At 46.5% G+C, this 26,353-nt stretch overlaps 1 protein-coding gene across 5 annotated transcripts in view; it reads right to left on the bottom strand.

Moving 5' to 3' along the window:
- Positions 1–26,353, bottom strand: part of NUP214 (nucleoporin 214) — a 95,668-nt gene that overhangs the window by 47,020 nt on the left and 22,295 nt on the right. For 4 of the 5 annotated variants that reach the window (XM_043565657.1, XM_043565658.1, XM_043565660.1 and 1 more), the window contains exons 14-24: positions 24,622–24,719; positions 21,568–21,654; positions 21,211–21,360; positions 20,113–20,271; positions 17,142–17,245; positions 15,004–15,186; positions 13,817–13,902; positions 13,637–13,720; positions 5,037–5,297; positions 3,745–3,906; positions 1,497–1,596 (exon numbers count right to left, since the gene is read on the bottom strand). In XM_043565657.1, the coding sequence (XP_043421592.1) occupies positions 1,497–1,596; positions 3,745–3,906; positions 5,037–5,297; positions 13,637–13,720; positions 13,817–13,902; positions 15,004–15,186; positions 17,142–17,245; positions 20,113–20,271; positions 21,211–21,360; positions 21,568–21,654; positions 24,622–24,719 (1,474 nt within the window). The remainder of the gene's footprint in view (positions 1–1,496; positions 1,597–3,744; positions 3,907–5,036; positions 5,298–13,636; positions 13,721–13,816; positions 13,903–15,003; positions 15,187–17,141; positions 17,246–20,112; positions 20,272–21,210; positions 21,361–21,567; positions 21,655–24,621; positions 24,720–26,353) is intronic. The other variant, XM_043565659.1, reaches the window with a different exon arrangement.

The raw sequence follows: 26,353 nt of genomic DNA, 5'->3' as shown, positions 1-26,353 counted from the left end.
GAGAGGCACCTTCTTTGGCCAGCCTCTTTGAAACGGTAGCCCATACCCAGAGGACCTCCTTAAATACCTTCTCTACTTCAGGGTCCTCTGTCACACCTGTCACCATCTTAAATACTTCCTGTCTTACTCATTTCCCTTATTGTTCATCTCTCCGTGACCAGGGCAGAAGCGGTTGGTTGTCTTTTGCCTGCTTTGTTTAAACGCTGTATCCCCAGCACCTAGAACGGAGTATTAAGTATTTAACGAAGCATTCGTTGAAAGACATAAACGAACGCCAAAATTCCTGAAAGAAATGACGTGTCGGGGGTGTTTTGGTAAAAACAAACCAACAAACCAGCAATCCCACCATGTTAGGCCCCCCCGCCCCCACCCTGTCTTGGTACTCTGCCTCCTGCCAGGCCTCTAGCCATCCCGGCCTTCTTTCAACTCTTTCAACTTTACTGGGAGAGGCGGTTTTGCGTATCAATTACGCTTAGAGTTAACCTAGTATTCAACAAATGGTCACCAAAAGGAACTACGTGCCAGGCGGGGCCTGCAAGCTAAACAACTGTACTGGAGCCCAGTCCTGTAGGGAAGGAAGAGAAAGTTTCTTCAAGATTCCTTTTGAGTTTTTTTGGTCTATTTTTCTCAAGTCAGAGAAGAGGGCACACTGAGAACTGCTCCTCCGACCCAGCCCTTATCAAAGATCTGCTCAGACGAACCATTTGAGGGAAACAAAGGTTAAGAAGGTTAAGCAAAATCACGAAGAGGTGCTTCTCCGTGGTTAACGGCTGAAGTATCTCAGAAACACCAGACCATACTGCTTTCACCGTTAAGCTGGATTTTCCTGCCTTATGCAATATTCTGCCTTTTGGTGGCTTTTCTCCGCCTTCCCTACACAAGGAATCTGGCTATAATTCCCAAACTCGAATGCACAGTTCTTTCCCTTGGGAAGTTCACAACAACCACAAATGCCATCTGGGTATAAACAGCATACCAAAGCGTCAAGGTCACTACAAGATAGGAGAGTGGGTAGGCTTGTTTTTGGCTGTCAGTACAGCCCTGAGATAACTAAGAAATCCCTGGAACGGGCGGGGTTGATACGTGGACCAACGTGGAATCAAGGGAAGGCCAGCGGACCAGCAAAACAGGACCACTCGATAAGGCCAAAACAGAGCAGTGAGCAGACCTGCTCCGCGGAGGTGGCAGAGAGCGGGCCCCATGTGGAAAAAACACGGGGCCCGCGGCTGTTCATCCTGCCGCTGGACGAATCACCGGATATCAACTCCCTGAACGATGCTGGTCTTCACCATCCCTACGTTCAGACTGAAGACATGCCCCTCAATTCTTCCCTATGCCCGGGAGAGGGTGCGGTGGACTAGAGATCTAACCTAAGAGAACCTAAGGCTCTGCCTGCCGAGTCTGCGTGCCAGCAGCACTGCTGCCCCCTGCAGGCAGTTCTTCGCTATTACGGAAGAGCTCAGTGGGCTGCAACATACTGGAAAGCAGTCACCTACCCCATCGCGGCAGAGGGGGCTCCGGGATTGTTCTTCAGTTCCTGCACGTTTACCACTTGAGGGACGTTCTTCAGAGTTGATTCAGTCAAAGTACTTACAGCTATTTAAAGAGAGAGGAGAGGGGCATGTTAACTGCCGTACAGGATCAAAAATTCCAGCCATATATAAATGCACAACCAGGACACGAATTCAAGCAGTAATCTGATTACGTAAAGGAAATCTACTCTGGGTAGTTCTGCAGCTCTGTGATCAATGGGCCGGCCGGCCTACTCCATTCACAAAGATTATGGGATGAGGCTCTGCGCAATTTAATCGGACGTGCTATTTTAGGGAAAAAGAACCCTGGCCAGCTTTTAAAGGGTGGAGCTGCGGCACCCGCCACATTGTTGGCTCGTCCTGCAAAGGGGCGGAGAGAGTAGGAGCGTTCGAGAGTAAGAACGGAGTTCAGGTTGAGGGTTTCTGCCACCCACCCGCCCACCCACCCAAACATTCTTTCGCACGGGCGGCTTATCACCAGATTCTTTTAGGTGCTGGGAATACAAAAAATGTCCAAAACCTAGTTTCTTCTCTAAAGGATCTCACGGCTTAGTGAGGCAGACGCATGAGTAAGACGGAGCTCGGGCAAGAATGGTTGGGGGAAAGGCCAAGAGCCTGAACTAACCGAATGGCAACAGGAGGGACACCTTCTTATATCTACGAGGCAGGTCAGCTTCCACGTCTTTTTTTGCCTTAGGGTTTAAAACTGCATTCCGAAACACTAACGTTTTCTAAGTAACTACCAAGACGGCCCGAGCAAAGCTCCCGGGTCTCCTCTACGGACATTTCTGGCACAGTGGAAGGCTGTGGCCGAGGTAGGACGGCGGGCCTGTGATGGCCTGCTGTCATTCCCTCCTGCAGGGAAGCGACCAGGCTCGTCCTGCCTGAGCCTGCACACATGTCACCTTTCACATCCAAACGTGCCTACACCTCAGAAATGTTTGCTTCCAAAACGATAACAGAGATCACACCGTCTCCCGCTGAGTGGAACGACCCTACATTCTGGCCGATTTTAAGTTTATAAATCATCAACTCAGTCAGCTTGATCTGGGGCCTACTCGGCGCAATGCCGACCAAGATTCTGCACGTTCCGAGTAACATTTAAAGAAAACATCAGAGGATTCTATCTGTTCTGAAGGCCCAAAGGTACCTTAGAAAGCTACCTTGTTTGTGCGCTTTCATACCTGTTTTAGGAGCTTTAATAAGGGTTTTAATATTAGAACTTTTCTTAGAACGCTTTCATCACTGTACAATGGTAATCCTTTTTTGTCATAATCAGACCACTATGTCCTTTTAGTCTTCTAAAAAGAACTGTCCAAAGGGATACGCGTTCCAAGCGGTGCTAAAATCCACAACCAATTTCCTCCAACTAACACAAAAACACTTGCTTTATGGCGGAGTTTCTCGACTTCAGCAGTATTGACATTTCGGGCCTGGGTAATCCTCTGTTGTGGGGGTGTCCTGTGCACTGTAAGGTCTTTTGTGGCATTCCTGACCTCCGCCCGCTAGAGGCCAGCAGCACCGCCAACTGCTGGCGAGGAACACGGGGTGAGAAGAGCCTCCACTTGAGAACCAGTGGCTCGTACAAACTGATTAGTGGTAACTGACGCGCTCAAGGCCAACTACTTAGGAACCCTAACACAGAAGATTCTGGGTAGCCGCAAAGCATTGACAAAGCGCAAGCGCTGATTATGATTAGTTCGCCAGACTTTGCGTCTGTAAAGGCTAACCCAGCCGTCTTTAAGAAAACGCCGTACCGCAACAGAAAGAGCACAGGGGTGGAGTCTGGGTCCTGGAACTTACTGGCTGGGTAACCGTCACCTCTCTCACCTGACATCACTCAGAAGCAAAACGGGCGCACGAAGACTCACCTCCCAGGGGGGCTGGGATCTTATGACACTATCAGGCAATTTTTAATGGCTTAAAGCAGACACTGTTCAAAAGCAGGGATCAACAACTTCATCAGAAAACCACTCGACTGAATGCGGCGGGTCTAATACCTCCCCCCAAAATGAAAAAAAGCGTCGGATCTAGTCTCTGCCTTCTTGGAACCGTCTCCCCAGAAAGGGGCGGGGGTGAGGGGGCTGTCCCAACAGGCCTCTCTTCTCAAGGGCAGCAGAGAGAGCCGGCTGTTGCCTGGGACCTGCCGTGCCGGCCGCTGACTGCCGAGGCTCCCGGTCAGTCTCCGCAAAGCGCAGGGCAGCCGTGTTACCTGGGGCCTGACTGGCCATCTGCCGTCTCAGCGCTGCAGCGGCGGCCGCCTGGGGAGCCGAGATGGGGTGGGAAGGACCAGGTGCGCCGTGTTTCACGGTTTTTGTTGCAAGCATCGTGCTATCGGCCCCTTGAGGAATAAGTTTGCTGGTAGACGTAGACACTGAAGGAAAAAGAAACCCAAGCGAGAGAGTGGGTCAGGGAGGAGAGCACAGAAGCGGAGACGGCAAATCCCCCAGTGTGAGGTCGCAGGGAAAACGCGAAGGTTAAAGATGCTTCGGCATAAACACACGAAAGTACCGATAAACTCCCAGGCTGGCGCCTCGATGCGCCAAACGTGCCGTGTGTGCCTGCTCGACTCTGCCAGCTACAGCACTTGACACAAGCATCTCCTCTGATACAGACCGAGACAGAACTTATAGGCCAACAGAAGTCAAGGCCTCGCTCTCGTCTCATAAAAATCTCTCCATTCCAGCACCTCCCGATCGGTAAATGCTTGTTCCCTGTTAGAAGTCACTTCAGTGTGGGGTGCTCGGCGGCTCAGTCGGTTGAGTGGCTGACTCTTGATTTTGGCTCAGGTCGTGATCTCGTGGTTGTGAGATCGAGCCCTGTGCCGGGCTTCATACTGAGCATGCAGCCTGCTTAAGCTCTCTCTCACTCGCTCTCTCTCTCGATTTCTGCCCCCCCCCCCCCCCCAATGAGTGTTCTCTCTCAATTTCACTTCAGTGTGAAATCCTGACACTCTGGAACGGAAGGTGTGACAGTCCAATAGTGGTCACCTCTGTGAGCCAATGCTGGGGCAAGCATGGCAGCTGGCAAGGTCCAGGGCAGAATATGGCTAAAATAATGAGCTGAAACGAGCCAGGATTTGAAAGGCATGAGTTACGGAGATGTGGCTTTAGAGTGAGGCAGACAGCCTCCTCCTCTTACACCTGAAACCACCGTTTTTGTTGTTGTTGTTGTGTTTATGCATGTTTATATATAATCTCTACACCCAACATGGGGCTTGAACCCCCGACCCCGAGATCCAGAGTCGCTCATTCCAACTGAGCCAGCCGGCCGCTCCAACACCTATTTTAGAAACACAAGCTAGACTCAACAGGGAAGCTGTGTCAGTGTGAGCCCGGCGGGGTCCCTCCTTCCTACCTCTTTCAAGGGGACCCACCTCCTTTGAATTTGTCTTCTCATTTCTGAAACACTAGCGGAGATGGGCCGGACTGGACTTACGGGGGTGACAGTGGCACAGTTCCTCCATCGGACACAAACCTGACAGGGATCTCACCGCTCGCTTACCTGAAGTTCCCATCACGCCGGGCGAACCATGAATCAGGTGAGGTTTGGCAAAAGGCGCTGCCTGCGGCAAGACGCCGGGCTGGATGGAAGGGGTGCGAACCACAGGCGCGTGCCGAGGGGCCTGCACCGCCGCGTCTTCGTCCTTACGGGACGCCCGCGTGTCTTCGCTCTCCAAAGACTGGGACACGGACGACGTGGAGCTGGCTTCGTCCAGGTCTTCGTAGTATCTCTGCGACAGGAAGGCTGACCGAGACAGGCTGGCTACCAAGCCCGAAACAAACACAAGAGAGACGGTTCAAGCGAGTCTGAGAGCTGTGTTACTTTCACTGTCGACGGAGAACTATCCGGTTTAAAAACACTTTAGCGATGACTTATTTTAAGTGGAAGAAGCCGCGGTGGAAGGTGAACACATATGGTTTTGGGTCTTTGCTCAAATGAAGCCTTGAAAACCCGAGCTGCGTAGGACGGGAACATTTGGAGTGTCGAACAAACAACAACAAAAAATGTGAAGTAAGAGACGAAATAAATGCAAATGCAGGAGACCTCGAGCCCCCACCAGAAGCTCTCACGGGCAGAATGACAACAAACCAAGGAAAGCACCAGACAAGCGTCCACCAAAGAGTCACTTTGCAACAACAAACTTTTAAGAACAGGCGTCGCACGAACTGGGAAGACTGAATGTCCTCAGTCCCGGTGCCTCCAACATGCCCAACCATCGGCTGATTCTTTTGAATCAATTAGGTTTAAAAAAAAAAAAAAAAAAAAAGTCACTGAAATTAATCCTGACTTTTCCCGCTTTTTCTTTTTTTCCTCCTGTTAAGCGATGAAGGAAGGCTTCCTGCCGTTTTGGAATACATTATTACTTCCTGTATACTAGAAAAACCATACACCAAACAAAAGACCCAGCCCTTTCTCAAGTTGTCTAAGACCACTGCTAACATTTACTGACTTCCTGCCTTACAGGCCCATCACTCCGCAAGATTTTGTCGCAATAAGCAAATACAACCGAAAACCATTGCTACCTGCTGGGACTGCTGCACTCGTCGATTTGGTGGCCGTGAGCCAAATGGGACTAGGTGAGACAAAAATAATTGAAAGTAATTTAATAAAAATTTCGAGTTGTCAGCTTCACCAGCCACGCAACAACTACGTGTGGCTACCATACTGGAGTGCACAAATATAGAATATTTCTCTGGTCGATGAAAGTTCTACCGGACAGCACTTTGCCAGAGTATTTTCGTGCACGTACTTATGCAACAGGGTCACTTAGAAATACCATCCCAAACCACCAGCACTGCTAGTAAAACTGCAGTGTGTACTTCCCGAGACCGTACTTGGTGGCAGGTGCCGTGAAAGGGATCTATATAAATTATCCCCTTTAATCCTAATAACTACCCTAGAAAGTAAAAATTGCTATGATTGGACTTTATAACTAATGCTTAGAAAGGCTGGGGTGCCTGGGCGGCTCAGTCAGTTAAGGACCCGAATCTTGGTTTCAGCTCAGGTCATGACCTCACGGCTTCTTCGTGGGTTCAGGCCCGGCATCAGGTTCTGTGGTGGCAGCGTGGAGCCCGCCTGGGATTCTCTCTCTCCCTCTCTCCCCCACTGTGCCGTCTCTGTCTCTCTCAAAATAAATAAAAGACTTGACCACGTTCTAAACAATATCACAGAAGACTGAACCCTGTGTGAGGCAGAACTGTGACCCCATGACCTTCGCCCCTGGTTCCACACCCATAAGGTTATGCTTCGTCAGACGGCAAAGGGATGCTGCAGACATAATTAAGGTTACTCATCAGTGGGTCTTAAAATAGGAAGGCTAGCCTGGATCATCCAGGTGAGTCCAATGTAAAATCGCACGAGCATTTAAAGGCAGAGGAAGTCAGAGAGCTGAGGCATAAGAAGACCGTGCTCTCGCTGGCTTGCAGATGAAGGGGCTGGGAGCACACGGCAAAGAAACACGGACCTCAGTCCTACAGCTGCAAGGAACTGAATTCTGCCAGCAAGTGGAATGAGCTTAGAAGCGGACTCTTCCCCAGAACCTCCAGGCAAGAGCCCAGCCCAGCCACCATCTTGACTTCCGCCCGGGAGCCCCGAGCAGAGGACACAGTTGAGCCCCTCTGCGCCTGGACTTCTGCCCCACACATCTGTGATGCTTTCAGCCACTAAAGGTGGTGCTTTCAGCCACCAAATCCGTGGTAATTTGTAACAGCGTGTGCAGAAAAAAAATACAAACCTCACATTTTCTCAGGGCCACCGTGCTCTAAAAGAGTTCTCTAAAATCTTGGTTCCCGAGAGGTAATAGCAACAGAAGACGATTCACAGCCACTGCCTTCAAGAACTGGATAGAGAGAGACTGACATTACTACGTAACTCCCAAGGTCTGATATAACCCGGGAGACCTCACAGTTTCCTCCTTCATCATCGGGAGGCCATTCGCTGACCTTGGATGGAGAGAGAGCCACTGGATGAGACATACAAGGGCTATGCTCACTCGCAGAGGCCAGGAGGCTGGAAGGCCCAGTCTCCCAGCGGTGCTGTCCTCATAGCTGATGTGAGCCGCTCCCTGCTGGGCTCAAGGATGCAGCTACCTCCTGGCATGAGAAAAGGGGCCCATTGAAACCTAAAGAATCTTTTTCTGCTTAAACTCCAACTCAGATTAGAAAAGGCAGAATGCCATGTCAAGAGAAAAAAAGAAAGACCGAAATCATTATCGGTAGATGCAAACGTCCCATCTCATGGGGAACATGCAGAAAGTGTCCCCTTTGAGCTCAAGACAAGGATGCCCACTCACCACTTTAATGGACTCTGCACTGACCGTCCTAGCCAATGAAATAAGGAAAGAAAAAATAAAGGAACAAGAAAGTAGAAACAAAAGTGTATCTATGGAGACTACAACTATTCCCATAGAAAGTCCAAGAAATAGCCACAGACATTATTTGAATAAATGAGTTTAGCTAGGCTGCTGGATACAAAATCAAACATAAAAAAATCCAATATATTTCTATTATCACATCTAACATAAAACATAAAATGAAATTTAATGAAAAAACCCCACCATTATAAGAACATCAAAAATATGAAACTCTATGAATAAATCCAATAAAAGATGTGTATGTCCGTCATGAAGAAAACACTGAGAAATTAAAGACCCCACTAAACACACACCATGTTTAGGAACTGAAAGATCAACACTGTACAAACATCAATTCTCTCAAGTCAGTCTAGAGATTTTATGCAATTCCAATCAAAATCTCAACTTTTCTTCTAGAGTTGAGGGATACAGAATTTAGCAAGACAATTCCCATATTAATATGGAAATGGAAAGCAAGAGCCAAAGCATTCTAGATCACAGGTCAGCAAACTAAGACCATGAGGCAGCTACCTGTTTTTATAAATAAAGTTTTATCGAAACACAGACAAGCCCATTCGTCTGTATACCGTGTATAGCTGCTTTCTCATCACAAGGGCAGAGTTGAATCAGGTACAACAGAAATCATGGGGCCAGCAAGCCTACTATATGCATATATATACATATGTGTATATACATATATTTTTTACATTTGTTTATTTTTGAGAGAGAGAGAGAGAGAGAGAGAGAGACACCCAGCGTGAGCAGGGGAGGGGCAGAGAGAGAGGGAGACACAGAAACTGAAGCAGGCTCCAGGCTCTGAGCTGTCAGCACAGAGCCCGACGCGGGGCTCAAACTCACAGACCGTGAGATCAGGACCTGAGCCGAAATCAGATGCTTCACCGACTGAGCCACCCAGGCGCCCCTTTACTACCTAGACCTTTAAGAAAAAAAGTTTGCCAACCCCTGTCCTAGACTGTAGAGCTTTCTGTGGTGATGGCATCACTCCATCTATGTTTCCCGTCACAATAAACACTAGTCACATGCGCCTACTGAGCACTTGAAATGTGGCTACTGGGTTTGTGTAACTGAATTTTTAACTTTAGTTTTTATTAATTTAATTTAAACAGCCTACTGTATTAGACAGCACAGCTTCAGAATTTAGAAAAAGAACAGTACTGAGGCTTTATTTTAGTAGGAGTTCATTAAGGCAACGTAGTAGCAGTGGTTTCTAGCCAGTGTATGAGACCAACGGACCTGCACACAAGGATAACTGATTTATAACAAAGGTGGCCACAAAGCAGTGAGGAAAGGAGTCCTTTCAATAAATATTATTGGGATGATCAGCTAGCTAAATACAAGACACGTATGTCTCAGGCACAAATCAATTCCAGACAGTATAAACAAACATGGTACCTCCACACAATGGACAACTATTCCGCAACGAAAAGGAATGAGCTACTTATGTATGTGTGCATCACGGGGGAACCCCAAAAACACACTAAGTGAAAGAAACCAAACAGAAAAACTAGATGTGATCCCATTTATATGCAATCTCCAAAAAAGGAAGATCCACACAGAAGGAAAAGACATCAGTGGCTGCCGGGGGCAGAAGACGGAACGACCACAAAGAAGCACGAGAAAACTTCCCGAGGGGTGCAGGTGTTCCCAAACTGGAATGTGGTGACAGCGATACGATTCCGTAAGTTTTAATAAAAATTCTCAAACTCTATGCTTATAGAAGATGAATCTTATGTAAACCATACCTCAATACCATCGCTCAGAAGAAAACCAATTCCAGGTAGGTGGTAAATCTAAATCTGCAACGCGAAACGTTAACATTTCCAAACGACGAGAAAAGTGCGTGCGTACTCTTGTTACCCCCTCCTACAGAAGGATTTCTCAAACCGAACACGGAAAGCACCAACTGCCCAAGACAAGGCTGGTGAGTCTATTTTAAAACTAAGCGCTTCTGTTTTTGCCAAAAGACATCACCGAGAGGGAAACAGGTAACAGAGGGGAGTCCCCACAACCCATATAACCACAAAGGGCTGGTATCCAGAATGAATAAAAAGTTTTACAAATCAGTAAGACAGATCACCCAATAGGTAAATGAGCAAAGATGGTGTCACACACTTCACGAAAGCCAACTATTAACTAAATATTTAGTAACACGTAAAAGGGTTGCACCAGAGTTTCAAAGGAAAAAAAACTGACAATATTAAGCTTGGCAAAGATGCAGAAAACTGAAATAGTTTTACCTTGATGGTAAGAGTAAAATAAGCTGGTACAACCACTTTGGAGAACTGCACAGAAGAATCTACCAAAGCCGAGCGTGCGGACAGAGTACAAACCACTTCCATTCCTAGCCATGTGGCCAAGTAAGAGGAGGACGTATGTGCCCCAAGGACATGCACAAAGATGTTCAGAACAACATTCTATTCCATCAGCTAAAAACCGCAAACACTAAATGCCCACTAAGAGGAGAATGGATGAACAGATGCGGCACATTTATACAGCCAAATACCACATAAACAGCCACAAAACCAATCACAGCCTCCCGTGACGACTGAGGACTCTTACAAACCTGCTGCGCAACAAGAGAAATCCATCCAGAGAATGAATGAATGGACGGAGACAGCAGGCAAAACCCTCAAAAACCAGGCAAAACCAAACGACAGTGTCTGGGGAGACAGGCTCCGGGTAGTAAAGCTCACAACAAAAGCCAAGTTAAGGAGATTAAAGAGAATGACAACTTCATGCAATGTCCAGCCCTAAACCGGATCCTTGATTTAAAAAAAACAAAAAAAATAGAGTTGCCATGAAGGCCCAAAGAGGGACAGCTGGCAAACCGTGAGTATGGACTGCATATTGATAACAGTGTTCTGTGAATGTTATATTTCCTACCCCTGGCCACTGTATTATTGTGTAAGAGAATATCTTGCTTTTAAAGGACACATGCTGGTTAATTTAGGAGTAACGAGTCCTGTCTGCAGCTTATTTTCAAATAGTTCATTAAAAACAACAGAAAGACCTGTACTCTAAAAATTACAAAACACTGACGAAAGAAATTGGAAAGAACACAAAGAAACAGAAAGACGTTCCATGCTCCTGGACTGGAGGAACAAATAACGTCAAAATGGCGACACTACCCAAAACAATCTATACATTTAACGCACTCCCTATCAAAACACCAACAGCATTTTTCACAGAACTAGAACAAACAATCCTAAACTTTGTATGGATCCATGAAAGACCCCAAACAGCCAAAGCAATCTTGGAAAAGAAGAACAAAACTGGAGGCATCACAATTCCAGACTTCAAGTTATATTACAAAGCTAAAGTAATCAAAGCAGTATGGTACAAAAAAAAAAACAAAAAAAAAAACAAAAACAAAAAAAAACAGAACAAAACAAAAATCCAAAAAACAGTATGGTACTAGCACATTAAAAAAGATCACATAGACCAATGGAACAGAATAGAAAACCCAGAAGTAACCCCACAATTATATGCTTAACCTTTGACAAAGGAGGAAAGAATACACAATGGTAAAAAGACAGTCTCTTCAACAAATGGTGGTGGGAAAGCTGAACTATTTTAAAATAAACTATTTTATTATACTACACACAAAAATAAACTCAAAAAAAGGGAGCCCAGCTGGCTCAGTTGGTTGAGCGTCTGACTCTTGATTTCGGCTCAGGTCATGATCTCAGGTCATGCTCTGTGGACTTGAACCCCATGTTGGGCACTGCGCTGACAGCGTGGAGCCTGCGTGGGATTCTCTCTCCCTCTCTCTCTGCCCCTCCCCTGCTCATGTGTGCACACACACGTGCTCTCTCTCACAAATAAATAAAATTAAAAACAATAATAAACTCAAAATAGATCAAGGACCTAAATGTGAGACCCGAAGCCATTAACAATCCTAGAAGAGAGCACAGAAAGCAATTTCTTTGACATCGGCCATAGCAACATCTTTCTACACAGGTTTCCTGGGGGAAGGGAAACAAAAGCAAAAATAAACTACTGGGACTACATCAAAACTAAAAGTTTCGCCAACAAAACTAAAAGACGACCTACGGGACGGAAGAAGATATTTGCGAATGTATCTGGTAAAGGATTAGTATCCAAAATCCAAGAACTTCCACGAGTTGACACCAAAAAACCCCAAATAATCCAATTAAAAAATGGGCAGAAGACATGAACATTTTTCCAAAGAAGTCACACGGATGGCCCACAGACACATGAACAGATGCTCAACATCACTCATCATAAGGAAAACACAAATCAACACTACAATGGGGTATCACCTCACACCTGTCAGAATGGCTAAAAATCAAAAACACAAGAAACGAGGGTTGCTGAGGATGTGGAGAAAAAGGAACCCTTGTGCACTGTTGGTGGGAATGCAAACTGGTGCACCCACTGTGGAAAACAGTATGGAGGTTCCTCAAAAAATTAAAAATAGAACTACCCTACAACCCAGGAATTGCACTACTGAATATTTACCCAAAGAAAAACAGTAATTCAGAGGCATGCGCTCTTACGTTTACTGCAGCGTTATTTATAATAGCCAAATTCCAGAAAAAGTCCAAGTGTCCGTTAACAGGTGAATGGACTAAGACGACGTGAGGCGCGTGCGTGCTGCGTGCTGCGTGTGTGTGTGTGTGTGTGTGTGTGTGTGTGTGTAGAAACATAAAAAAAGAATGAAATCCTCTAAGGACCTCGTATAAGCAGAATTATACAGTATTTGTCTTTTCGTGACTGGCTTCTCTCTCTTAGCACAGAGTCCTCAAGGTATTCTTTAGATTAAAAAAAAAAAGCTATTAAGAATTCTCTGGTCTCTTTTTACCTAATTCAACATTATATGATTAGCGAAAAATTAATAAATCATGGTACAGTAAAGATTAAATTTCCTTTTTTTAAAAAAAAGTTATTTTTGAGACAGAGTGTGCAAGAGGGGGAGGGGCAGATGGCGGGTGGGGTAGACAGAGGATCGAGAACGGGCTCTGGGCTGAGAGCCCGATCCAGGGCTCAAAGTCACAAACCGTGAGATGATGACCTGAGCCAAGGTTGGACGTTTAACCAACTGAGCCACCCAGGAGCCCCTACATTTCGTTCTTCTATTTTAATTACCAAAGAGCATCTGTTGGTGTAAAAAATTTCAACTCAAAACAGAATTTCAAAGAAAAAAGCAGATATGGGCACTAAAGCAAAGCAAAATTATGTATGAAATTACACATGACAAGTATTTTTGAAAGAAGAAAATGGAGACAATAAATCTAGATAAGTTAAGGGAAAAAAATAGTGTTTTGTAAGTCACAAAGCTTCTTTCCAGGCAAGTGTGATTTCCCTGTCATTCCCTCACCAGTAGTTTCTTTATTTAAGTGCTTTTCTCTCCCCCAAATGCAATTCTACTAAAACCGCACACAAAACAGAAAAGTAAAACATCTCCGTACAAAGCGGAGACTTGGATCCCTAGAGCCAGTGCAGTCTCCTCCGAACCCTTGGGAATGACCGCCACATAACCTAAGGACTGCAGAATACGGCGTCAAAGCCAAAACGACGACCTCCAACTGCCGTGTCCTGTATGGATAAGCTGCTCCCTACTCCGATATTCAGATGGACAACAGATTGTGGGGACGCGTTCTCTATTTCCTATGAAGAACTAAAGGAAAACACAGACACACAGACCCCCATCCTACTTCCATACCAGGTACTGCGTGTTTGAGGCTACAAAATTCAGGACCTTTACCTGGAGCAGTGGATCTCACTGGGGGCATCTTCCTCTTGGCCAAGAAGTTTCTCAGTTGTGCTTGTTTCACGGGGGACAGTTTGGCTGCAAGAAATTCAAGAACCGTTAAGTACTTAAGACTTGGTTTTTTAAGGTGTCAACAGAAGAGAACAGACAGGTGAAGACGGAGAAGGCGTTTACCCGGCACTCTGGGCAAGGGCTTGGTGTGGGATTCTATGCTGGTTTTCAACAAGGCATTGCGGAGACTTTCGAGGTCACTGTCAAAACTGAAAAGAGGACAGGGTTACCTACCAACCGACTACGACCTGAGAAATCTCCCCGAATATAAATGCCAGAGATGAGAGCATCCCTAATATAGAAACAGGAGATCTGAGCCATCAGTGTAGTCAATCCAAAAGGAGACAGATTCCAACCTTCCCCCAACCAGCAAACACAGCACCAACAGTGCTTCAGCACAAAGCGCATTTGGCCCAAAGGCCACAAAATCCCCCTAGGAACTTCAGGGGAAAACTGTCTAACTGTCGGGTCTGAAAGTTTCTGCTCAAAGTGACAAGTCTTGAGTTTCTAGAAAAGTTTGTCAACCTAATTCTGCCAGTTAATTTTCTTTCTTAAAAAATGTTTATTTTTTTCCAACGTTTATTTTTGGGACAGAGAGAGACAGAGCATGAACGGGGGAGGGGCAGAGAGAGAGGGAGACACAGAATCGGAAACAGGCTCCAGGCTCTGAGCCATCAGCCCAGAGCCTGACGCGGGGCTCGAACTCATGGACCGCGAGATCGTGACCTGGCTGAAGTCAGACGCTCAACCGACTGTGCCACCCAGGCGCCCCCAAAAATGTTTATTTTTGACAGAGAGAGAGAGAGAGAGAGAGAGAGTGTGTGTGTGTGTGTGTGCAAGCAGGTGAGGGGCAGATGGGGGGCGGGGGGGGGCGGACAGAGGATCCAAAGCAGACTCTGCACAGACAGCAGAGAGTCCGATGTGGGACTCAAACCCACGAAACGTGAGATGATGACCCGAGCTGAAGTCAGACACTTAATGGATTGAGCCACCCAGGTGCCCCTCTACCAGCTGATTTTCAAAAGAACAACACTATTTCTGTAGAATCTGCCGTCATCTATTGGAACCTGTTTCATCAGGCACACTTAATTTCACTCTGATAATCCTCTGACGGAGGTATTGTTACCTCCATTTTTTTTAGGATCAGAGAGGGTGAGGAACCTGACCAGGATCCCACAGGTGACAGCAGAGTCACTTTCAAACCCACATCCGAACTACAACTTTTGCACCCGACTCCCGAGCAGTTGCCCGTTCCTTCACCCACATTCATCGAGTGCCAGTGGCATTGCCGGGCCTGTTTTCCCGCACACCTGTGAGGGCTGCTCTGGGAGCTAACATCCGAGGGGAGGCTCCACTGCGAGGTCTGGTTATAGAGACGGAGCTGCTGGAGACTGTCCACCAGTTGGTTCAACCTCTTCCTCTGCTGGTTGATGATTTCCCGGTTGTTGGCGAGGGTGTTGAACAGCGTCTCTCGCTCCGGGACCAGCAAGCGCCTGGTGACGGCAAAGAGGAAGGAATTCAGCGTGAATGGTCCAAGTACCACGACTGTAACAGTGAAAGTATAAAATGGAGAACATCCAGGAGACAAGCAGCGTCGGGGAATTACCAGAACATAAAAAGAGGATGAAAGCTGTACAAAGATGATACAGGAAAAGGAACAAGCGGCTGAGGGTGAGCAGGCCAGGCCTGCAGCAAAGGACAGCGTAACCAGACAAAACCTCACGGAGGTTCTCGACAAGGGTGGGAGGCAGAGTCAAAAGTGAGGGCAAGGAGGAGCACGTTCAGCTACACACTCAGGGTTTGTGTGGTTTTTTGTGTGTAAATTAACAAACAAAGCCCGGGGTCCACTGGAGGTCTATGGGGAGGTCATGTCTCCAGCGTGCTATCAAGAAACACTGGGATTAAGCACGCAGTGTAGCAGCAAGGGGATAGCCCACCTGAAAGAGCTCAAACAAGAAAGGAACAACAGTCCCTTTCTTTCTGGTGACAAGGCAGTTCAACATAAATTTCTAAAAAGGCATTTCAGTAGGGTACAAGGTAATATTTAGAAGGGCTTAAAAACAGAGATGCACCAAAAAACTACACAGATTTAAGAACTTAAACTCGCAGAAAGGGAAGTTTAAAAAAAAAAAAAAAAAAAAGGCACGTGAAGGAGAAAATCCATAGGGTTGTCATAAAGGAGAAGAGAGTCTCCATCATGCACTTTTACAAAAGCCAACTTCTTAATTAGCAAAGAGAAATCCAACAAGATTCAGAACAGAATGTTCCTGCTGTCGGGTCAAGCCATTCTCTCCCATGCACTTGAACGTGAATTCAGAACCAGGGCAGGGAGTGTGAAACCTCGAATGGGGCCCCACTGCCCAGGGGACAAATGCTCCAGGCCAGAGGCCACGGAGCCCTCCCCCGACCGGCATCCGGAGCATCAACGCTCACCTCTACCTTCCCTGATCTGTGCTCCAAATGGAGGCACGCGGGTCAGGTACAAAACCTTCCTCCACACTGTACGATGCAATGTATTAAATTCTGTTTACTGAATTTTAAGCACATTCGAGCCCTGCCCCTGACATCACACCCAGGCTGCCCCACTTACAAGTTCTGTGATCCCACAGCTTCATAAACAAGTAAACAGATCATTTCCCGGTTTGTTTCCTTACAGGGCTAATCACACTAATCAAGTGTAGGTGTTTCAAAACGCGAGCATTTTGAGGGCCGATCTGTTTCTTGGCTTTCCTGTGGGCACTTCACTGTTCTCACAATGCACTGCTTTCTGTTCCTTAGGGAACACAGAGGGCATACAGCCAAACATCCGGGGACAGAAGACCAGGGTAGGACAAAGTTCTCCTGTGCCTTTCTTCCCTTCCTTCCTTGTAAGTCGTCCACACTAATTAGGAATGCTTCCTCAACAAGATTTGGAATATACAGAAAAGCAGAAAACTTCCCCTTAACCCCATTCGCAGCTGTAAACGAATATGGTGACAGATTTCTAGCCTTTTTTCTACACTGAGACCTCCAAACTGAGATCATCCAGTATGGTTTTTGTCTTCTCCTTCTCCATATTTTATATATCGGATCTAACAATTATCATTATGTGATTATTTCATATATTTCATGTCACACACAACGCGTATTTAATGATTTTCTGACAACATGCTACGCAGCGGTCACACAGAATTCTGTGACCGGACTCACGGGGTGGCTCCTCTAACTTCTAGATACTAGGTCACGTCCAATTTCTCGCTATCATAAATCGTGCCGCGACACAAACTCCTCTATGTTGATGGTTGTGAGAGCTGCTATTATTTCTGTAGAACAAGTTTCTAGAAATACGGTGACTGGGTCGCAAAAAATAAACACCTGTAGGGTTTTGGATCCATGTTCCTAAACCATCTTTTAAAAAGCCTACAGCAGTATCTCCTGCCACCCAGGGTGGATGAGGGACCTTGCTCACTTTTGTTTTCTCTTTTGTTCCAGATGCCGATCCCATTCCAAGTCCAGCACGTCATTCACATCTTGGACGGCAAATTTCACATACTGATGGAGGCGCCGGATTTCCTACAAGGAAAAAAAAAAAAAATGAGAAAGCAAATGACTGTTGTCCATGAGCCTGGAGGGAGGTGCACCAAAACAAACAAAATAATTTTGCAAGGTTTTTCCACTAAGAACCAGAAGGAACAAAAGAAATACAGCAGGCTTTAATCGAATCATTCGAACGGCGTGATTAAAATGAACAACGGAACTCAACCTTTTTAACCGTGACAGAGAGGCGGCACAAAGCCAACGGGAAAGAGATCGGGCGTGCCGGTCTAGGGCTCCAGGGAAAACGCTGTGGCTCATTCTCTCATTTGTCAGCTCCTACAGAGTAACTCAACATGCTCCGGGAATTTTCCACTGCACGCTGCTGTTGAGACAGCGCACCCGTGTAGGTTTTGCTCTCCCGCCCGTGAAATTAACTGTAACACAGACAAAACTATCCTACGAGAGCGCCGCAGGTAATTCTGAACCTGTCTGTTCACAGCACAGGACCCGTAAGTCTTCCCACCAGTGGAGAAAAACTCCCCGCTTCTCAAAGGGGAGGATCAGCAATAGAAACGGAATTGACCATCACTAAACTTCACATCCATTCATCTTAGGCCTGCAGTAGTTTTAAGTTTCAATGCAGAGTTAACCTTCATGGCTATACAACCACATTCTCGAAAATAAAAAGTACAATGAAGATAAAGCACTCCGTTAAGCACATACACAAAAGCAGGCAACGTGCGATACACCGGGAGTCATCTTTTTACATCTGCACAAAGTTCGTACCATGTTTCATTTTAAAAATTACTCTGGGGTAAGGGTATATGCCCAACTGAAAGAGAGCAAATGTCATTTAAAAAGAGCCAGGCTGGGGCGCCTGGGTGGCTCCGTCGGTTAAGCGGCCGACTTCGGCTCAGGTCATGAGCTCGCGGTGTGCGGGTTCGAGCCCCGCGTCGGGCTCTGTGCTGACAGCTCAGGGGCTGGAGCCTGCTTCGGATTCTGTGTCTCCCTCTCTCTGACCCTCCCCCGTTCGTGCTCTGTCTCTCTCTGTCTCAAAAAAATAAATAAACATTAAAAAAAAAAAAAAATTAAAAAAAAAAAAAAAAAAAGAGCCAGGCTGATCCCAGGGAGAAGTAGCAGTGACCCGAGCAACAAATAGAAGTTGCAACTCCCTGCTCGATGGCGGCAGGGAGGCCTTCTTCTCTGAGCACAAGGGTGACTGTGCCTCTGTGAGCTCACTAGCATTGTTTCTTCCAAGCGCCCTCCCACTCTGTCTACCAGAAAAGCGAGCTTCTCTTTCAAGGCCTGTCATAGATACTTCGTTTCTGTGGCTTAGCGGCTCCCTCATCTGCAATGCCACAGCAACACGTCCCACGTCCTATTCATACGTTCCCTTTTCCACTGCCACGCACCCAGCCACCGGGACGGCACGGCACAGCACAGCGGTTAAGAGCGCAGGCTCTGAGCCACACTCAGGGTCCAGCATTTATTCGTGGGGACACTCGGGCAGTTCCAGTATCTGTTTCCTTCTCCCCTTCCGTACACGGCATATACTGGATAAGTGCTATTATTATCTGCTTAGTACTGTGAAAAGAGAAAGGCATCTCCTTTTGAATGTCCCCCCAGAGCGGCATGCTTTTCTTCCAGTTTGGACACAGGGCAAGAGGTGAAAACGCACGTGACAAGCAAGCGTATCTGCATGCAACACGGAGCGGGCGATCTGAGGAGGGGCAGGCAGGGGGTCTGCTTTCTCTGAGACGGTAAACATCCACGGTCCTCCAGTGACACCAGGACTGAGTGACACAGCAGGGGTCCTTCGGCCTCTCCAGGACAGGACCATTTCGCTCATTTCCCACTATCGTCAGTTTACCAGGCGTGGGACAGAAATGGCAGACAGAGTAGAGTCCACAGCCTCCAACCCTCTGAGGCAGGAGGGGATTCAGCCCGGTCACAGACCTCACATCCTAGGTGAGGAAGACCGGAGCGGCCACCCGTGCACCCTTCCCTACCGGGACCCTGGGCAGATGCGAGGAGGCAGGAGGTGACCCCGCTAAGGCTGGAGACACAACAATTTTCAGTAAACTGGAAGATGAAAACAAAAACCAGATTTCGCTGCAACACAGAGTAAGAATAATTATGAACGGATGAGAGAAGTAACCTTGCTGAAGTCCGGTGTACGGGAAAGGGCCCCAGCAAATGGAGCTTTCCATCAGGTTCCACTCGAACTAACAACATCACCATGGGCAAACTCAGCCCAGGGGACCCAACTTCCTTATCTGCATAGTGGGCTCAACAACCCTCACCTTGCAGAGCAGCGGGTTTTGAAGTCCAGAAATAATGTGCAAAAAACACCCAGCAGAGTATTAGCACTCAATGAGGAGTTGCTACATGAACGCTTATTCGTTATCTGATCTATAAATACATTTTTCCCAACGGTACGCTTTCCCCCAAGCATAAAGTTTAATAAAGAATTCTGTTTGTGGGGCATCCGGGTGGCTCGGTTTGTTTGGGCGTCCGACTTTGGCTCAGGTCACGATCTCGCGGTCCGTGGATTTGAGCCCCGCATCGGTCTCTGTGCTGACAGCTCAGAGGCTGGAGCCTGCTTTGGATTCTGTGTGTCCCTCTCTCTCTCTCTGTTCTTCCCCTACTTGCACTCTCTCTCTCTCTCAGAAGTAAATAAAGATTTAAAAAAAAAAAAAAAGAATTATTTGTTTTCATCCTAAAAAAATTAAATGGAAAAGTGCGGTTTTCTTTGTCACAGCTAAGGAAATCTATGCAAAGTAGGTAAGTGATTCGCAGGAAGTTAACAACTTCATGGGGGCAGTCTTCCAAATCAGGACCTCATAAAGGAGACGGACTGGCAGAGTGGTTTTACGAAGCTCACCTCGGCCGGATCCTCTTACCTGGAGCTTTGCTTCGCTCTTGGGATCCAGGGGTCTCTTGTAGAGCAAGTGCACATATCCAGAGTCACAATTTCTCTCATTTTGCTCTCTGGCTTCTTCAACGCCAGCAAAGCCCTCAAGTAAGGTTGTTTTCAGGGTACTTATATCTCCATGAAGAGACTAGAAAAGGTACAAGGATGTTTTAATACAAAAAAATTTGTGCCATTTCTAAGAAACAGACCTTTCTGCCTGGATCACGGAAGGTGGTGGTTCTCAGTTACCATGACACCCAGGTGTGAATGGTTAACAGTCACGCAAAGAGGAAATTCACTGCACGGAAAGAAAAATACCGATGCTCGCTTTTTAAAAATTTATCTTTTTCCTCATTAAAAACCCCACAGAGTCTATTGGCCAGAAACTCAGAGGAGAAAAACTATTGACAGCACCTACAGTCCTACTCCCTGAAGATAATCACTGCTGACTCACTGCAGAGCTCTCCTCTTTCGAAACACGTCAAGGGCAGGGCCCTGGAGGCAGACGCTCCGGGACTGGCATGTGGAAACTGGGTGGCTTTGGGCAAGTTATTTCACCTCGCTACCCGTCAGCCTCTTGACTTGCAAGAGAGACAGAGCTAGTAGCACCTACCAAACAGGGCAGTTTGAGGACTCAGCAAGGTAACACACTGCAGGCACACGGTAACCAGGAATAGTAGTGACACGGGAAATACTAGTAACAGCCAACACTTGATGTCTTTATACTGGACATGCCCCTCAACCTAACTCTTTGTTATAACCCAACAATTTACTACAAAATATGGGAAATTTTCAAATATACCTGAACTAGCAACCATAACGGATCTTTCTGGAATGCCCTGTAGGTGGCAACAGGGCAAAAACTACTACTATTATTCCATTTTCTCAGTCTAAAACCTGGCATAGCTACGTTAACTTGCCCAAAGTCACATAGTGAAGTGCTGAAGGTAGGATCTGAACTTTGGCACTCCTAGGCAAACTACTCGTCCTTCTAAAAGCCACCACCAGTGGTCCTCGCAGAATGAAGGACATACACCCACGGAGTGCTAGGAGAGCAACTTTTACAAGTGCGTCAGCAGGCACAGACCTCTGTGGTCTCTTTAATCTCCAGAAGGAAAGTGTGCAGGTCGTCGGATTCCGTTCGCAGAATCTTCATCTCCTCCGAAGTGCCCACTTGGAAACAAGCTTTGGAAGTGCGGGCTTTCAGCTCTCCCAACTCCTTCTGAAAGTGTGCGATCTGCAGAAGCCACGGAAGAGGAAGCCCCCCCTCAGTCCGAACGGCACGGCAGCACCGTCACTGCCCCTGCGCCCTGGCAAGCGCGGCCCCCTGGGAGCACCACGGCCGGACGCCGGAACAAAAGGCTCGTGCGGGGTCTGCGCTCAGAGCCGCTCCCGTCTCACTGCCAGAGCTACGGCTGGGAAAAATCTGCAGGATCGACTTTACCTCCTCCCCGATTCCAGCCATCACAGGATCTGACTCTTTCCACGGATGGCCCTGCTTTTCCGTAACAGGAGGCTGAAGTGATTTTGCCTGGAACGGAAGGCGAAAGGTTGACAGGTGCACCCCCACCACACGTACGGATTCCTGAAGCCGCTGCTGCTTCGGCGCCTGCGCCCTCGTGATACAGTCACCGCTCCCTCGCTTGTTCTTTCGAACCCGTGCCGACCGGGTACCTACTTGGTGTAGGGCACGTTCTAGACAGTGGAGAGAGGGGTGAACAAGACGGAGGAGGGCCCTACTCTCGTGGAACTTAACGTCTCCTGGGCCAAGACAGGTAAGAAGTAAACACTTCAGCTGGGGACAGTGACATGGCAAAAGAGAAAGAAGGTGCTTCTGGAGGTGAGATGGCCCAGAACGCCCTCACCGAGCACAGTCTCTGAACTGAACCCTGAGGTAGAGCAGACAGCTACGGGAAGTTCTGGGGGAAGCACCTGCCAGGCAGCGAGAAGGGCAAGCACAAAGAACGCGAGGCACGAAACACGTGTGGCATGCTGGGGGCAGAGAGTAAATGCGGGCACAGTGATGGCAGGGAGGAAGGTGGAGAGGGCAGGGGTGGGTGGTGTACAACTAAAGCAAGGAGTTTGGATGTTTTTCTAAGTGCGCTGGGAAGCTTCTTAGAGTCCCAGGAGAGTTTATTCTTTGCTTTACGATTTTAAAAGATCCCTCCTGCTGTTAAATCGAGCACAGATACCAGTGAGAGGGAGAAGAAGTAGGGAGAGCAGTCAGGAGGGTAACGACGCAAGAGAGGACAATGGCCTGAACGGCGACATTAGCAGGAGCGACAGAGATGTGGATTTACGTCACACACACACCCCACCAGAGCACAGATGACAAGTCCTTCCACTAGTAAGGACTAGGGGGAGGTTCTGTTCGATAGAGAAATCTAGAATGACTTCTCGGTTTGGAGCTTGAGCAAACGACCTGGAATGGTTGTGGGGGAGGCAGAAATCAAGGATTCTGCCGTACGGACATTAGAAGACATTACAGAGATGGCTTCTAGATTATTTGGTATCTGCAACAATTAACAGAGAATTTTTAGACTGCGTGAGCAACCATTAAAACAGCAAACATTTATCTAATAAACACCATGTGCCATGCACTATGCCTAACACTAGACCCGTCACCTGGGCGTTTACTGTATACCTGTATGGGTGCATGCCGTGGGCAGGATTGGGGCTGGTTGGGAAAAAGAAGCAAAAACCATGACTCCGGTCCTGAGGGCATGCAAATAATCAAGTGGGGAAAGTGACCTAAAATTCTCTTTAAGTCAAACCATAGAAATAAACTGAGGTGACAAATTATAAATCTAAATATGAAAAGTAAAATAATAAAGCTTTTAGAAAAACATAGGAAAGCAGGGGGCGCCTGGGTGGCTCAGTCGGTTGAGCGTCCAACTTCAGCTTAGGTCATGATCTCACCGCTCGTCACTCTGAGCCCCGCGTCGGGCTCTGTGCCGACAGACTGGAGCCCGGAGCCTGCTTCCGATTCTGTGTCTCCCTCTCTCTGCCCCTCCCCTGCTTATAGTCTGTCTCTTTCTCTCAAAAATAAACGTTAAAAAAATTTTTTTTTTAAAGCAACAACAACATAGGAAAGAAGCTTTTGGACCTTGGAACCAGAAATGATTTCTAAAATAGAACACAAAGAGCACTCATCATAAAACAAAAGGTGATATACTGAACTGTACCAAGAACTATATTAAGTCATCAAAAGAAACCACAAACAGAATGAAGACAATTCAGAGTGAGAAAGTATCTGCATTATGTGTGCGTGTATGTGCGTGTGTACCTGACAAGGAACTCTTACGAATCACTAAGACATACACCCCCATAAAAGAAGATATTCAACTGGCCAAAACCATATGGAAAAAAGGCTCAATTTCAGCGGTCATCAGGAAAAAATTAACATCATAAAGTACAACAATAAAAAAGTGAAAAATACAAAGACTAGTGAGGATATGGACCAGCTGAACCGCTATCTACTCACAGTGGGAATTTACTAAAGAGAAATCTATGTATATTCTATGGCCCAGCAATTCCATTCCTAGGTGTATGCCCAACAGAAATGCATACGTATGTTCACCCAAAGACATCAACTACCATGGTCACAGCAACGCTATTCACAATGACTTAAACCCGGAAGCTCTTCAGATGTGTCAAGGGTAGAATAAAGACTTGTAGCATAGCCACCCGATGAATTCCATACAGTCACAACAATATGGATCGATTTCACAAACATTATGTTTGCAAAACCAACTCAACATGATGTTGAGCCAAACACAAGAATACACGCTGTGTTAAAAGAAAGAAAGAAAGAAAGAAAGAAAGAAAGAAAGAAAGAAAAGAAAAGAAAAGAAAGAATACCGTGTGAACCCATTTCAGAGAAGGTATGAACAGGCCCAACTAAGCAATGCTGTTGGAAGTCATAGCAGGGAGCTCCCTTGGGCCAGGAGAATGAGTAGAAGGGCATACATGAGGGAGAATTCTGGCATTCTGGTAATGTTCCATCTCTTCATCCGGGGATTGGCTGCCAAGGTGAATTCAGCTGGTGTACGGGTGTATTTTTTTCCCCCATGTGTATTATGTGTTAATAAAAAAGTAAAATAAACCAAAATCTTATGGAAAGGCACAGAAACAGAGGACCCTGGATAGATTAGTCGGTTACTTTGGAAATGAGAAAAAAAAAAAAATGAATAAATAAATAAATCAGGTGCTACAGTCCTTTCAGACATAAGGAGAATACAACAAAGTGACCAGCACAGCAGGGACAAGCTCAGGAACCAGAAGAGCAGACAATGTTAAGGCTCTGGGGCTGAGATAAATGGCTTTTATGCACACACATCACAAACGTTCAAGGCTCATGTTCTAGTATTTCCTGTCACGTAGTCCCGAGTACTATTTCAAAGATACGGATTCTAAAACACGAACACCCATTTTATAATAAACACATACGACTGTTCGCATGAACAAACACGGCATTGTAAGTTAAGTTTCAACATACCTGGGGAGAGCCTGACTTTGCCACTGGAGGGGTTATCCTGGGTGACTTCTGTACCATTGAGGACGCTGGGCCCGGGCTGCCCTGAGCAGACCGCCCTGCTGGAATAAGAAGGCCGTGAAAACAGCATTTCTTCCCATTCTTTCTCTCAGCGTATGTGTCCTTCACTCAAATCAAAAAAAAAAAAAAAAAAAAAAAAGCTTCCCAGTGCCCTTGGCCCTCCTATGATTTCTGTTACTAAGAATGATGTCCACAGTTTTTATTAGCCTGTTCCAAGATAACTAAAAAACACGTATTACATTTTCAGACACGAAACTCTTTTATAAAGCAGATAAAACTGGAATGTCTCTGAAAGTAGGCATGTGCATTTTTGTGCAGGCCCAGGAGGCTGGCCATTTGGCCCATCCTTACTCCCCAGAGGCACCTGTTGCACCTCTGAGAATGAGGAACAAAGTTTAAATAATCCCATCACCTTGTAAGAACTCGGAGGGTTTTCAGGACCCTCGAGGAAGCTCCTGGAAGCTTCTAGAACAAGCCTTGCTCTGCTTCACTTTAGACTCCCCTAGGGAGCATTTAAAAAATAAACACACCAAAAACTCACACCTAAACCTCACCTCCAGAGAGCCTGATTGAACTGTCAGGGAAGAGATCCCCCAGTGAGTCTAGCACGCTACTGAGGTTGCGATCCAATAACCTAGGACCCTCCAAACTTTAAGAATTAAATAATAGCAGGGGGCACCTGGCTGCCTCCATCAGGTGGAGCATGTGACTCTTGATCTTGGGGTGGTGAGTTCAAACCCCACATTGGGTGTGGAGCCTACTTAAAAATAAAGTAAAATTAAAATTAAACTTAATTTAAAAATAAATAAAATTTAAAAAATAAATAAAATATAAAATAAAATAAAATAAAATAAAATAAAATAAAATAAAATAAAATAAAATAATGGCGATGGAAGGGCAGCGAGATGTGGGTGGTGAGCAGTGCAAAAGGAGACTGTGGACGCTCATCATGGTTCAAATCTTCTCTCCTACACTGAAAACAGATGTGAAAAGACTAAGGCAAGTCTCCTGAACTTTCTAGGTCTGTCTTTCAGAATTTGAGGGAAAGTCCTGGAATGAGGGGATTCTGGTAAACTCCATAAAGCAGCCTTCTCTCCTGAGCAATAGGTAAGGGAGAGGATTTCACGAATTCACGGCTCAATGCCTGCTCAGGATGTTACCAAGATAACATTATTCCTGACACTCAAACACCGAATGGCTACCCAAACACGTCTGGCTAGGTATTATCTCTGGCATTGGTGAAAATAACTCACACCTGGCAAACACCATCCTAACCACATAAGCAAGGAAACATTACTCATGTCGGGACAAAATGAGATCGTGCAATGCAATACACATCACCTATGTGGTATTACCACCCCAAATGTTGAACTGGAATCTCGTCCTATAGAAACAATCAGGTCCAAATTGAGGGCCAGCTCCCTAACTATTGGCCTGACCTCTTCACGAACGTCAATGCTAAGAAAGAGGAACAGGACAAAGAAACGTGTGACACTAACACTAAAGAGAAAAAACTAAAACAGAAAATCTCCTTGAATGGAGAGAAAAAAGCCCTAAAGAACACTATTGGGACAACCACGGAAAGGTCAATGTGGGCTACCAATAAATTGATTATTGTTCAATTTCCTGAGTGTGCTAATGTACCAGGTACCCTTGTATTTGAGAGATACACGCT

The sequence above is a fragment of the Prionailurus bengalensis genome, chromosome D4 (genome assembly GCF_016509475.1).
Source record: "Prionailurus bengalensis isolate Pbe53 chromosome D4, Fcat_Pben_1.1_paternal_pri, whole genome shotgun sequence".
Taxonomy (NCBI): domain Eukaryota; kingdom Metazoa; phylum Chordata; class Mammalia; order Carnivora; family Felidae; genus Prionailurus; species Prionailurus bengalensis.
The sequence above is the reverse complement of the archived record's forward strand: the minus strand, read 5'-3'. Positions and strand labels throughout refer to the sequence as shown.